Source organism: Hylobates moloch, unplaced genomic scaffold (genome assembly GCF_009828535.3).
Source record: "Hylobates moloch isolate HMO894 unplaced genomic scaffold, HMol_V3 SCAFFOLD_3, whole genome shotgun sequence".
NCBI lineage: Eukaryota > Metazoa > Chordata > Mammalia > Primates > Hylobatidae > Hylobates > Hylobates moloch.
In genome coordinates this window covers 83,663,759-83,675,967 of record NW_026652278.1, presented here as the reverse complement: position 1 = coordinate 83,675,967, position 12,209 = coordinate 83,663,759, and the positions used below count along the sequence as shown (strand labels likewise).

At 37.5% G+C, this 12,209-nt stretch overlaps 1 protein-coding gene across 5 annotated transcripts in view; it reads left to right on the top strand.

Annotated features, from left to right (window-relative positions):
* The window catches only part of PARG (poly(ADP-ribose) glycohydrolase), a 134,064-nt gene that overhangs the window by 89,052 nt on the left and 32,803 nt on the right, over nt 1–12,209 (top strand). For all 5 annotated transcript variants that reach the window (XR_009212849.1, XM_058436491.1, XM_058436489.1 and 2 more), the window contains one exon: nt 108–255. Coding sequence is in view for 4 of the 5 variants with exons in the window: in XM_058436491.1 (XP_058292474.1) it covers nt 108–255 (148 nt within the window). In the remaining variant the exon portion in view is untranslated. The remainder of the gene's footprint in view (nt 1–107; nt 256–12,209) is intronic.

Here is a 12,209-nt window from a genome sequence, read left to right as displayed (position 1 = left end):
TGATTTTCATGGGAGAGGAAAAGATGAGAGCTTAGAGACTGTGTGCTTCTTGATCATATATGTAGGTATTTTTGACTATTATTTAACATGCCACATTTCCCCAACAGGTGGATTTTGCAAATCGTTTTGTTGGAGGTGGTGTAACCAGTGCAGGACTTGTGCAGGAAGAAATCCGCTTTTTAATCAATCCTGAGTTGATTATTTCACGGCTCTTCACTGAGGTGCTGGATCACAATGAATGTCTGATTATCACAGGTTAGTTTTGGGAAGCCTGGAAAATGGGGTAGTCTTCCCCATCTGTGAATATCTGTCATGAAGACTAGAGACTACCCAGTATAGCTTTTCTCTTCCATGGGCATTAGTCCCAGTATTTTTATCCATTAATTTATACTTAGTTTTTGAAATTATTACAGCCTTATTTTCCTAATCTTAAGTAAGACATCTTATCTTTACCTTTTCTTTCTTTCCTGGCATCTTTATCTGAGGAACAGGGATTAAAAACTATTCAGTTACTCCACAGTTTGATTTTTTTTTTTTTTTTTTTTTTTGAGACAGAGTTTTGCTGTTGTTGCCCATGCTAGAGTGCAATGGTGCGATCTCGGCTCACTGCAATCTCCGCCTCCCAGGTTCAAGCGATTCTCCTGCCTCAGCCTCCCGAGTAGCTGGGATTACAGGCATGCGTCACCACACCCAGCTAATTTTGTATTTTTAGTAGAGACAGGGTTTCTCCATATTGGTCAGGCTGGTCTGGAACTCCTGACCTCAGATGATCCTCCTGCCTTGGCCTCCCAAAGTGCTGGGATTACAGGCATGAGCTACCACGCCTGGCAGTTTGAAATTTTATGACATAATCTCTCAAGAAGAAGACAGTGATATGCCTGTAGTATGTATTCTATTGTAATTCTTCCATTTGAGAGTGATTTGTTTTTATTAAAAATAATTTTCAAGTGGTTTCTTGTACTTTAGTATGAAGACATTGTGTAAATATAAGAAGCACAGGAACAGTATTTAGAGAAATCAGTAACCTTTTGTTTACCCTATTTTGAATCCTAAAAGAAAAAGTTCAATTATCATGCCCAGGCGCGATGGTTCATGCCTATAATCCTAGCACTTTGGGAGGCCAAGGCAGATGGATCACCTGAGGTCAGGAGTTCAAGACCAGCCTGGCCAACATGACGAAACCCCGTCTCTACTAAAAATACAAAAATTAGCCAGGCACGGTGGCGGGTGCCTATAATCCCAGCTACTCAGGAGGCTGAGGCAGAATAATCACTTGCACCTGGGAGGCGGAGGTTGCAGTGAGCTGAGATCACGCCACTGTACTGCAGCCTGGGCGACAGAGCAAGACTCCATCTCAAAAAAAAAAAAAAGTCTGATTATCTTGGTGTTTCTTCTTGATTTCTTTACGCTAATATGGGAGGAGGAGGGGGGAAATTTAGTCACGTGTATGCTTTAGGTCTGTTATAGAGATTTAATTTTTTTTGTTTCTCCAGACTGAGATATCACTATGTAACATTATTTTCTTGTGAATAAGCTATCAAGAAAAATGATGATTACTCATATCTCTTAAGAAACTCTTAATCAGGCACCATATGTAAATTGAGTCTTTTATCCAAGTACGTAAAAGAATATTCCCACTTATGGTGCTGTTAATGCACCATAAGTTGCTGGTACTATTTTTTTTTCCTGCAAAAGTGGATTTTTTATTTCCACTTAGAATCTGTTACTGCTTGGAGATGAGTTTAGGGGTCTAAACACTCACCTGGGTTGTAGAATTTAGTTTATTGTTATTCCCAAAAATTATAATAGGAGAAAAACCATCCCCATGAGTTATATAAAATGTGTACCCAACCACATTACCTCCAAAGACATACATGACAAAACTGACTCCAAAGTCTAATCTTGAAGCCACACCGTGCCTCAGATAGATTTGTAGACAACCTTCAGAAGAGTATATTTTCTTATGTTTTGCTTTTAAGATTCTCTTAACGGTTTGAATACAGTGTGTCTACATGTGGATCTCTTTGACTTTATCCTACTTGAAGTTTTTTGAACCTCTCGAATGTTTAGATTAATGTTTGTTATATTTGGTAAATGTTGGGCCATTATTTCTTCAAATGTTTGTTCTTCCCCTTTCCTTGTCTTCTGGGGCTCCAAATGATGTGTTTGTTGATTCACTTGATGTTCCACGGGTCTCAGAAGCTCTGTTTATTTTTCTTCATTCTTTATTCTTCTTGTTCCTCAGGCTCAATCTCAATTGACCTGTCTTCAAGTTCGCTGATTGTTTTTTCTGCTTGCTCTAAACTGCTTTCAATCTCACTGGTGAATTTTTTATTTCAGTTATTGTACTTTTCAATTACAAATTTCTGTTTATTTTTTATAATTTCTATTCCTTTATTAATATTCTCTATTTGAGAGTTATGATTCTTATACTTTAGTTTTTTAGACATAGTTTTCTTTAGTTGTCTCAGTATATTTTAAATAGCTGATGTAAATTCTTTGTCTACTAAGTCCAACATCTGGGCTCCTCAGGGGCAGTTACTACTGACTGCTTTTTTTTTAAGTATGGGCCATACTTTCTCATTTCTTTCCATGTCTCCTAATTTTCATTTAAAACTGGACATTTAAAATAATGCAATGTGACCATGGAAATCAGATTTTCTCTTTTCATCACAGTTCATCCTTCTTGCTGTTTTTTCAATGACTTTTCTAAACTAATTTTGTGATGTCTGTGTTCTTTCTGTGTGTGGCCAGTGAAGTCCCTGCTCGTTAGATTAGTAGTCAGGTAATGCTTGAACAGATTTCCTTAGATGCCTGAAACTAATAAGTCTCAACAAAGCCTAATAGTCTTTGTTGAAGGGCTGTATATGCAGGTGCAGCCTACCTTCAACGCTGCACTAAGCAGTTGATGCCTCTGCCTTAGCCTTCACTTCCTGTCAAGGTCAGGCAGAGGAGAGAGCTGAGGGCTTTCTCTAGTTTTTCCTGAGCATTCATATGGCCATGGGCACGCATGAGCCCTCTAGATTCCTTCTTGTTTTAATATATTAGAACTTTTCAAAGCCCTTTGTGGACATTCTCATTCTTCAGCTTTTCCTTTGAAGCTTTTGGTTAGCCTATTGTTTGCCCCAGCTGTTTGCCACCACCTCAAGAAGTCTCAGTGTTAAACAATCCCTGTAATTGTTTTCATCAAACCCTCAAAAGAATTAGGCTTTTCCTACTGGCCATGCTCCAAGTCCTGTAAAGTAAAGACAGCCTTCTGAGCCGGGCCCTCCAGGGACCACCAGACAGGTCAAATAATGACAGTTCTCTGAGAATTGGGCTTTGAAGGAGCTTCAGCTTTCTTTTGCCCCCTCTGATGGCTGCTGATTTTCACCGTGATTCAGGAAGGTTAGTTTTTAAGGCCGAGATGGAGCTTGGGAGAGTGGGCTGGGAATAAGGCAAATAAAACACTGCAAAGTTTATTGTTTTTTACCAAGATTCAGCTGGTTTTTCTTGAGTAAGCACTCCCTGGATTGCTGCAAGCCTTTGGCTACTTTTCAGTTGATTCTCACAGTGCTCATCACAGTGTTCCCATTGCTTTCATGGAGGAGAGAGTTTTCAGAGGTTTTTACTGCAGCATTTTTTACTGATATCTTTTTATCTTTCATAAGCACCCGTGGATGAAGGAGCTTTCAATGAGTTATTCTACATCATTTAGACATCCTATGTAAATTTTTATCCCTGTGATTCTGCTGTTTTGGTGAAGTAAGGCAAAAAATAAAAAATTTTAAATTGTCTGAGTTTATGTAGGAAATTAAGATTGGAACTTCTGCAAAGGAATTTTTTTCCTGGACAGAGCCTCAGTCAGCCACTTGAAGTTAGTGACTTGGAGTATTGCATCCAGAATTCTGAGATTATGATCGAAATTATACTGAAATGGAAAGATAAACTCCTTTTGTACTCAACACTTCCTCAACTCACATTTTGGCCATCTGTCTGCATTTGTTATGGATGCACGTGGGAAGTATATAATTGGGCAAGGTACTAGGGGAGATGAGAGTGCAAGGAATTACAGAACCAAAAACTGGCATAAATCTATTGTTGAGCAACCAGCACTTTGGCTATTGGTCTCATATCGTAGGGAAGCTCTGCAGGTTTGGACTATGACTGTCTTCATCATTTACGTACATCAAATAATACTTTAAAAGATTGTTATTCCGGCTGGGTGCCGTGGCTCACGCCTGTAATCCCAGCACTTTGGGAGGCTGAGGTGGGCAAATCATGAGGTCAGGAGATTGAGACCATCCTGGCTAACACAGTGAAACCTCGTCTCTACTAAAAATACCAAAAAATTAGCTGGGCCTGGTGGTAGCCACCTGTAGTCCCAGCTACTTGGGAGGCTGAGGCAGGAGAATGGCGTGAACCCAGGAGGCAGAGCTTGCAGTGAGCTGAGATGGCACCACTGTGCTCTAGCCTGGGCAACAGAGCGAGACTCTGTCAAAAAAAAAAAAAAAAAAAATTTTTGTTTTAGCTGTTAAGGTAGATTTGGATTGGCACTAAGAACAAAATATCCCATCAGTTTTTAAGATGAATTTACATTCTTGAAATAAAAAACTTGGTAAAATGCATTTAAACTTAAAGCTAACTTGTTTCATTTGCTTAATTTCTCTAGAAAGTAGTAAGAACTGGGCCAGGCGAGGTGGCTCACCCCTGTAATCCCAGCACTTTGGGAGGCCGAGGTGGGGGGGATCACAAGGTCAGGAGATTGAGACCACCCTGGCTAACACGGTGAAACCCCGTCTGTACTAAAAATACAAAAAATTAGCCAGGCATGGTGGTGTGTGCCTGTAGTCCCAGCTACTCGGGAGGCTGAGGCAGGAGAATCTTTTGAACGTGGGAGGCAGAGGTTGCAGTGAGCGGGGATTGCGCCACTGCACTCCAGCCTGAATGACAGAGTGAAACTGTCTCAAAAAAAAGAAAAAAAAAAAAAAAAAAAAAAAAGAAAGTAGTCAGTACATTGTCATCCTCCATTAATGTTGTTAATGTAAATAAAGGATGTCATTTTCCTTGGGAATAAAACAGGAATGTTAAAAGGAAAACATAAGAATATTTTCTTTTTTTAAAGATAATTTGTCCCCAGTCTAAAAAAGGATTCTAATCTCCTTTTACGTAATCTCTAAACGTTCCTGCAGCTATTGTAAAATGAATGGAAAATTGCAGATCCATGACTCACCTTCAGATCTGTAATTACCTCAGGTTAAGGACATATGGGGTGACTTTTAACTCAGCATTTTCCCCCACATCCACTTAACTTTATTATAGTGCCTCCTAATTAATATCTGTGATGTGATGTTACCTTAATGGAAATGGCCATTTCATCATCTATTTGATGTCTGGATTTCTGCCATCTCCCTCCTTAGGAGACTCTTAGCCATGCACTGCAATCTGTCTGCCTGATCAATTCCATTCCTTCAATGATGCATCCAGCTCAGTGAGCTAATGGCTGTGACTGTACTGCCTGAATCTGTAGAAGAGTTTGAGAAATTGGAAATAAATTAAATTTATCATCATTGTGGGACATCTGGTTGGTATCATTATTTTAAATGAATATGAAACAGGTCATGCAAACAGGCAAATACTTCTATACAGACAGTGTTATCCCTCTGTTTGTTGTGATCCTACCTGGGGCAGCCATGAGTTAAAAACCTTTCAGTAAGTATAGATAGAGGGAAAGAGTTAAAATTCCAATCTTCCCATTTTTTCTTTTTTTCTTGTCTTCTCTTATTTGTTTCTGTACAACATCCAGAAAATAGTTTCAATACTAAAGGATGTTAAGTTTTCTGAGAGTTGTTTTTCTGCTTCTGTTTGGTGAGCACATAAACCAGGTGCCTAGACATGAAGCCTACTGGGAAGAGTATTCATATATTTTACGTAAAATCTGCCTCCAGTGAATCAGATTATCCCAGACATCACAAATCTTTACATCTTTTCTGAATGTCAGCAGAGCTGATAGAAATGATAACAAGTAGACACCATTGCTTATAGTACTGGTGACATCTAGAGTTACAGTACTAGAGGTGCCTGTCAAGACACCAGCTCATTGGGAAAGGTCCAAATTCAGCTGGAGTTTTCCAAAAATGTTTGGAAATTAAACATTTTTATGCTTGTCTTTTCTAAGTTTTTAATAATCATTAGAATTAAAAGCAAGAGTTTTCTATTTACTGCATAATCACTACTGTTTGAGTGATGCTAATAAAATTTGGGTAAAATGGTGTTTATATAAACCTGCTTTCCAAGGGAACAATCCATTGGTAAGTAGAATTTTTTTAAATCTCCAAATGTTTTTTCCCATGATCATTACAAACTCTTATTCCTCATAAGGGAAAATAACCATGTTTCTTACTACTAAATCTAAAAAATCATAAAGAAGTCATAAACTCTTCATAAGATTTTAATGGATTCCTTCTAGTTTTTTCCTTAAGTGAAGGTCTTTGACTATGAAGTCTTAAAGGCCCATCCCTAATGAGAACTATCACGAAGGGCATTCAGTCTTCTGTCTCAGTAGCTGTTACCAGTTTACCTTTATATTTTCATCATAGTTCATTAATTTAAATTTTAAACAAGTTAAAAGCATTCACTTTTTTCAAAGGAGACAGTTGGCGTGTTAAAAGGTGTCTGCTTAGAAAACCCAGGGTTTAACTCGTTTAGTACAAAAGCGTTTGTATGTGTATTTTTTATTTCCCATGAAGGAGGGAAGGAAGTAAATCTAACCTTGTTCCTCTCAGAGAAGAACACTGAAACTATATTAACATGAAGTACAAACATGATAATTGATATTTTATATTTTTCAGCCACTTTCTTTTAAAAAGACAGAACAAGTATTTGTTTTCCGAATTAACAGATCAGAATAGGCAGTTTGTCTTTTTATGAAGAGGAAAAACGAGGTTTGTCTACACTAGGCAGAAAACAGGAAAGAAGGAGTAGTCCTTGCTGTCTTGGTTCCTATCAGGCAAGTAGACCAGGTTGCTTTTCACCCCCAAGTAAATAGAATCACGTATCTGTGGTTTCTCTACCCCCTTAAAAAATTTATTTCTAATGACACCAATACTGATGATGGCTTTGTGGGTTTGAATGAATTTTTTACTTGTCTTATTTAGTTTCCCAAGGAATTCTATGATGTAAACAAAATAAGAATTATTAAGAACCCTGAATTTCAGATGATGAAATGATGTCCAGTGAGGTTTGGTTATCTAAGGTCACCTAGCTAGTGAAGATTCACTTTGAGTTTCTCATGTTTCCTAATCTCAGTGCAGTGCTCTTTTTACTATACCATGCATTTACTGTAGATGTGAATTTTTAGTATGCGTCAATTATGTAGTGCCTTCAGATTATTTCTGGACTCATTGTTTTAATCTCAGTTAAATTTCTTTGGCTCATTAATTATTACGTTTATTCGGCAAGTTCTTACTCAACTGCTTTTATATTCTTGCATTACAAGATGCTAATGTAGATAAAAATATTATTTGTTTTTTCTTTTTTTAGACACAGGATCTCTGTCACCCAGGCTAGGGTACAGTGGCACAATCATAGCTCGCTGTTAACCTCAAATTCCTGAGCTCAAGGGATCCTCCCACTTCAAACTCCTGAGTAGCAGGAACTGCAGGCTCACACCACTGCACCCACCTAATTTTTTAAAAAATTTTCAGAGGAGACGAGGTCTCACTCTGTTGCCCAGGCTGGTCTCAAACTCCTGGGCTCAGGCAGTCCTCCTGCCTCGGCCTCTCAAAGTGCTGGGCTTACAGGCATGAGCCAACACACCCCGCCTATAATTTATAATCCCTGCCCTTGAGGAGCTGAGAGTCTAGTGAGGGAGTCAGATTCCATTTCTTAAGACAGATTTATTGAGGTATAATTGACATAAAATAAACTATTTGTTTAAAGTATACAATTATGTAAGTTTGGACGTATGACTACACCCATTAAGCTGTCTTTTGTTTAAGTTTTCATTGTTTTTTGTTTTAATTGCGTTTTGAAAGCTTTATATATTTTGGATATAAATGCTTTATCAGATATTTCTAGCATGTGTTTTCATTCTCTTCACAGTGACTTTTGAAGCACAGAAGTTTTAAGTTTTGAAGTAAGCTTATTAATGTGCTGTTTTCATACTTCCTGTTTTGGTTGCTATAGCTTTATAATAAGTCTTAAAATCAGGTAGTATGGATCCTTCAACTTTTTTCTCCTTCAGAGTCGTTTTGCCAAGTTTTAGAATCAGTATTTCAATGTTTACCAAAACAGCTTGCTGAATTTTGAGAATGCTTTGAATCTGTAGATCTATTTGGGGAGAATTGACTTTTTTTTTTTTTTGAGATGGAGTTTTGCTCTTGTTGCCCAGGATGGAGTGCAATGGCGCGATCTTGGCTCACCGCAACCTCCGCCTCCCAGGTTCAAGTGATTCTCCTGCCTCGGCCTCCCTAGTAGCTGGGATTACAGGCATGTGTCACCATGCTTGGCTAATTTTGTATTTTTAGTAGAGACAGGGTTTCTCCATGTTGGCCAGGCTGCTCTTGAACTCCTGACCTCAGGTGATCCGCCTACCTCGGAATTGACATCTTAACAATGTTTTGTCTTTGACACATGTCTAGGATATATGTCTCTGTTTATTCATGTCAGTTTTACTCACTAGTATTTTATACTAGTATTTTATAGTTTTCATTGTATAATTCTTCCCCATTTTGTCAGATTTATCCATAAGTATTTCATAATTTTGTTGCTATTGTAAATTTTTCAAATTTCTGTTTTTAATTATTCATTGCTACTATGTGGAAATGCAATTGATTTTCAGATTACAATTCAATATATTAAGTGCTCTACCAATGTTATATGCAAAGTACCTTGGGAGCATGGAGGAAGAACAATCAACCCTACTTATGGTGTCAAGGAATGCTTCATAAAAGAAATAACATAAATTTTCTAGTTATTTTCTTGATTTTTAGCATGAATATCTTGTCCAAAATCTAGATAAATGTCTAATAATTAAAATACAAATTATTTTTAGAAGCAGTATATTAAATAATAGACTGGAAACTCTAGTATTGAGTTTAAATCTTGGAACTTTTGATTCTGGAAATTTTTAATCATATACGAAAATAGACTATTTTCATAGCTTTATTTATATTATGTGGTTTTTTATTGTGTGTTTTTCTGTTTGTTTGTTTTGAGACAGAGTCTCGCTCTGTCACCAGGCTGGAGTGCAGTGGCACAGTCTTGGCTTACTGCATCCTCCACCCTCCAGGTTCAAGTGAGTCTCCTGCCTCAGCCTCCTGAGTAGCTGGGACTACAGGTGTGCGCCACCACGCCCAGCTAATTTTTGTATTTTTAGTAGAGATGGGGTTTCACCATGTTGGCCATGATGGTCTCGATCTCTTGACCTTGTGATCCACTTGACTCGACCTCCCAAAGCGCTGGGATTACAGGCATGAGCCACCCTGCCTGGCCTTATGTGTTTTTATGTGTATGTATATGAAATTTCAGACTTACAGAAAAGTTGCAAGAATAATACATGGAATTTCCATATACTGTTTACTCAGATTCACAGAAAAGTTGTAAGAGTAATACATGGAATTTCCATATACTCTTTACTCAGATTCACCAGTTTACATTTTCGTCCCATCTACTTCATCATTTTCTCTATTTTCTTTTCTTGAATTGTTTAGAAATATATTAGAGATACTGTGCCCTTTTATCCCTAAATACTTTGTTGTATATTTCCTAAGAACTAGGACATTGTCTTACATCAGCACAGCACAGTTAGTTATCAAAATCAGGAAATTTAATTTGATACAGTACTGTTAGTTAATCTACATTATAATATAATTTTGTTATTCCAATTATGACCTTTGTAGCTTTCTTTTAAGGTCATAAAAGAAATTGAAGTAGTCTTCAATTCATTCATTTATAAAATTGAAGTAGTCTTCAATTAGTCCAGGCTCATACCTTGGTATTTTTTAAACTGGAACCATTTCTTAGCCTTTCCTTGTGTTCGTTCACTTTGATATTTCTAAAGTGGATAGGCTAGTTATTTTGTAGATTGTCCTTCTTGTGTTTGCCCACTGCTTCTTCCTAATTAGGTTCAGGTTATTCATTTTGGTAGGAATCCCACTAAAGTGATACTGTGTTCTATTTAGTATATCTTTCAAGGAGACATGTGATAGTTTGTCCCAATATTTGTGACACCAGTGTAATGACTTGGTTAAGTTGGGTCGACCAGGTTCCTCCACTGTCAGGTTGTTCTTTTTCATTCTGTGATTAATGTATCGCTATATATTTTATATATACTTTGAAACTGTAAACATCTTGTCCTCATTAAACCTTCACCTACTAATTTTAGCAGTCATTGCTAATATTTTAAACTCCCATTCTTTCTACATTTAGTAGTTGGCATTCTACTATAAGGAAGGATTTTCCCTTTTTCCTTATTTGTGTATACTTATTTATTAATATTTTTTATTTATTAATATATATGCAAGTATAGACACTTGCATTCTTATTGTATTCAGTGGATTATGATCCATTGCTATTATCTGTTTGGTGCTAAATTGTCCCCTATTCAATCAGTGGGAATGCCTTCAAGTTAACTATTGTGTGCCTTTGACATGTGTCCATCATTCTTTAATGCACTTTCTTCTTTGAGCATCTCCATCTTTTTAGCACAAAAAGATGTTGTAGGCTCATCTTGTATATTCCCTGCACCAGCTCTGGCATCAACCATTTCTGCAGGTGGTCCTGGATTTTAGTTAGTTTTTGGAAGCCAACATTTGAACTAGAACATATATGTTACACACACACACACACACACACACACACACACAGACACACAACTGTGAATTTATATTGATACCTCCCATTCTTAACCAGCATCACAGCCTATAGTGTACTCTTTCCCCCTTTCCATAATTGGACCTCTCTTCCCCAACAATGAAGAATGTGGCTCCCAGTATCTTTAATTTTTCTCATTTGTTTAAGCCTAATGTATACAAAAGGTGATATCAGGACTTCTAAACCATGCCACTGCAAAAAGTAAACCTGTTAAATAGAGTTCATTATTTGTTTACAGTTCTTTTATTTTTGAAGTAAAATTTACACACATTGAAGTATACAGTGTTAAGTGGATAGTATGGTGAGTTTTGGCAAATAGATATGCTTTTATATCCCACACCCCTATCAAGACATAAAAAAAAAACATGTCTAGCACCTCAAAAAATCCCCTTGAGCCCTTTTCTGGTCAGTCCCCAACCCCAGAAACAACCATAATTTTTATTCTTTTCATTATAAATTATGTTTTTCTTTTTTTTTTTAAATGTCATGTAAATACATATTATACACACTTCTGTATCTTGCTTCTTTTGCTTAGCATAATGTGAGATCTATCTATGTTTTTTAATGTATCAGTGGTTTTATCCCTTTTATTACTAAGGAGTATTCCTTTGTGTGATCGTGGCAAATGTTTTGTTAATTTTTTATCAACAGTTGGATTGTTTCCACCTTTAGTTTTGTGATAGTCTGTTTTTTTTTAATGTCAACTTAGTTAGACTACAGCCCGCAGTTATTCTGTCAAACACTAATTCGGGTATTGCGGTGAAAGTATTTTATAGATGTGATCAAAGTCTACAAGTAAAAGAGTTAATCTCATTGCATTCAATAAGCATTTTTTTTTTTTCCTTTGAGACAAAGTCTCACTCTGTTGCCCAGGCTGGAGTGCAGTGATGTGACCTTGGCTCACTGCAACCTCTGCCTCCTGGGTTCAAGTGATGCCCCTGCCTCTGCCTCCTCAGTAGCTGGGATTACAGGTGCCTGCCACCATGTTCAGCTAATTTTTGTATTTTTAGTAGGGACAGTGTTTCACCATGTTGGCTAGGCTGGTCTCTAACTACTGACCTCAAGTGATCTCCCCGCCTCGGCCTCCCAAAGTGCTGGGATTACAGGCATGAGCCACTGTGCTTAGCCACATTCAATACAATTTGCATTAAATAAGTGATAATCTGGGTGAGCCTGATTCAGTTGGGTGGAAGGCCTTAAGAGCAGAGCTGAGGCTTCTCTGAAGAGGAAATTCATTCTGTGCACTGCCACTTCACCCATGCCTGAGAGTTCCAGTGCACCCTTTGGACCTGACTAGTCAGCTCCACAATTGTGTAGGCCAATTTTTGGCAATAAATCTCTTCATATATATGTCC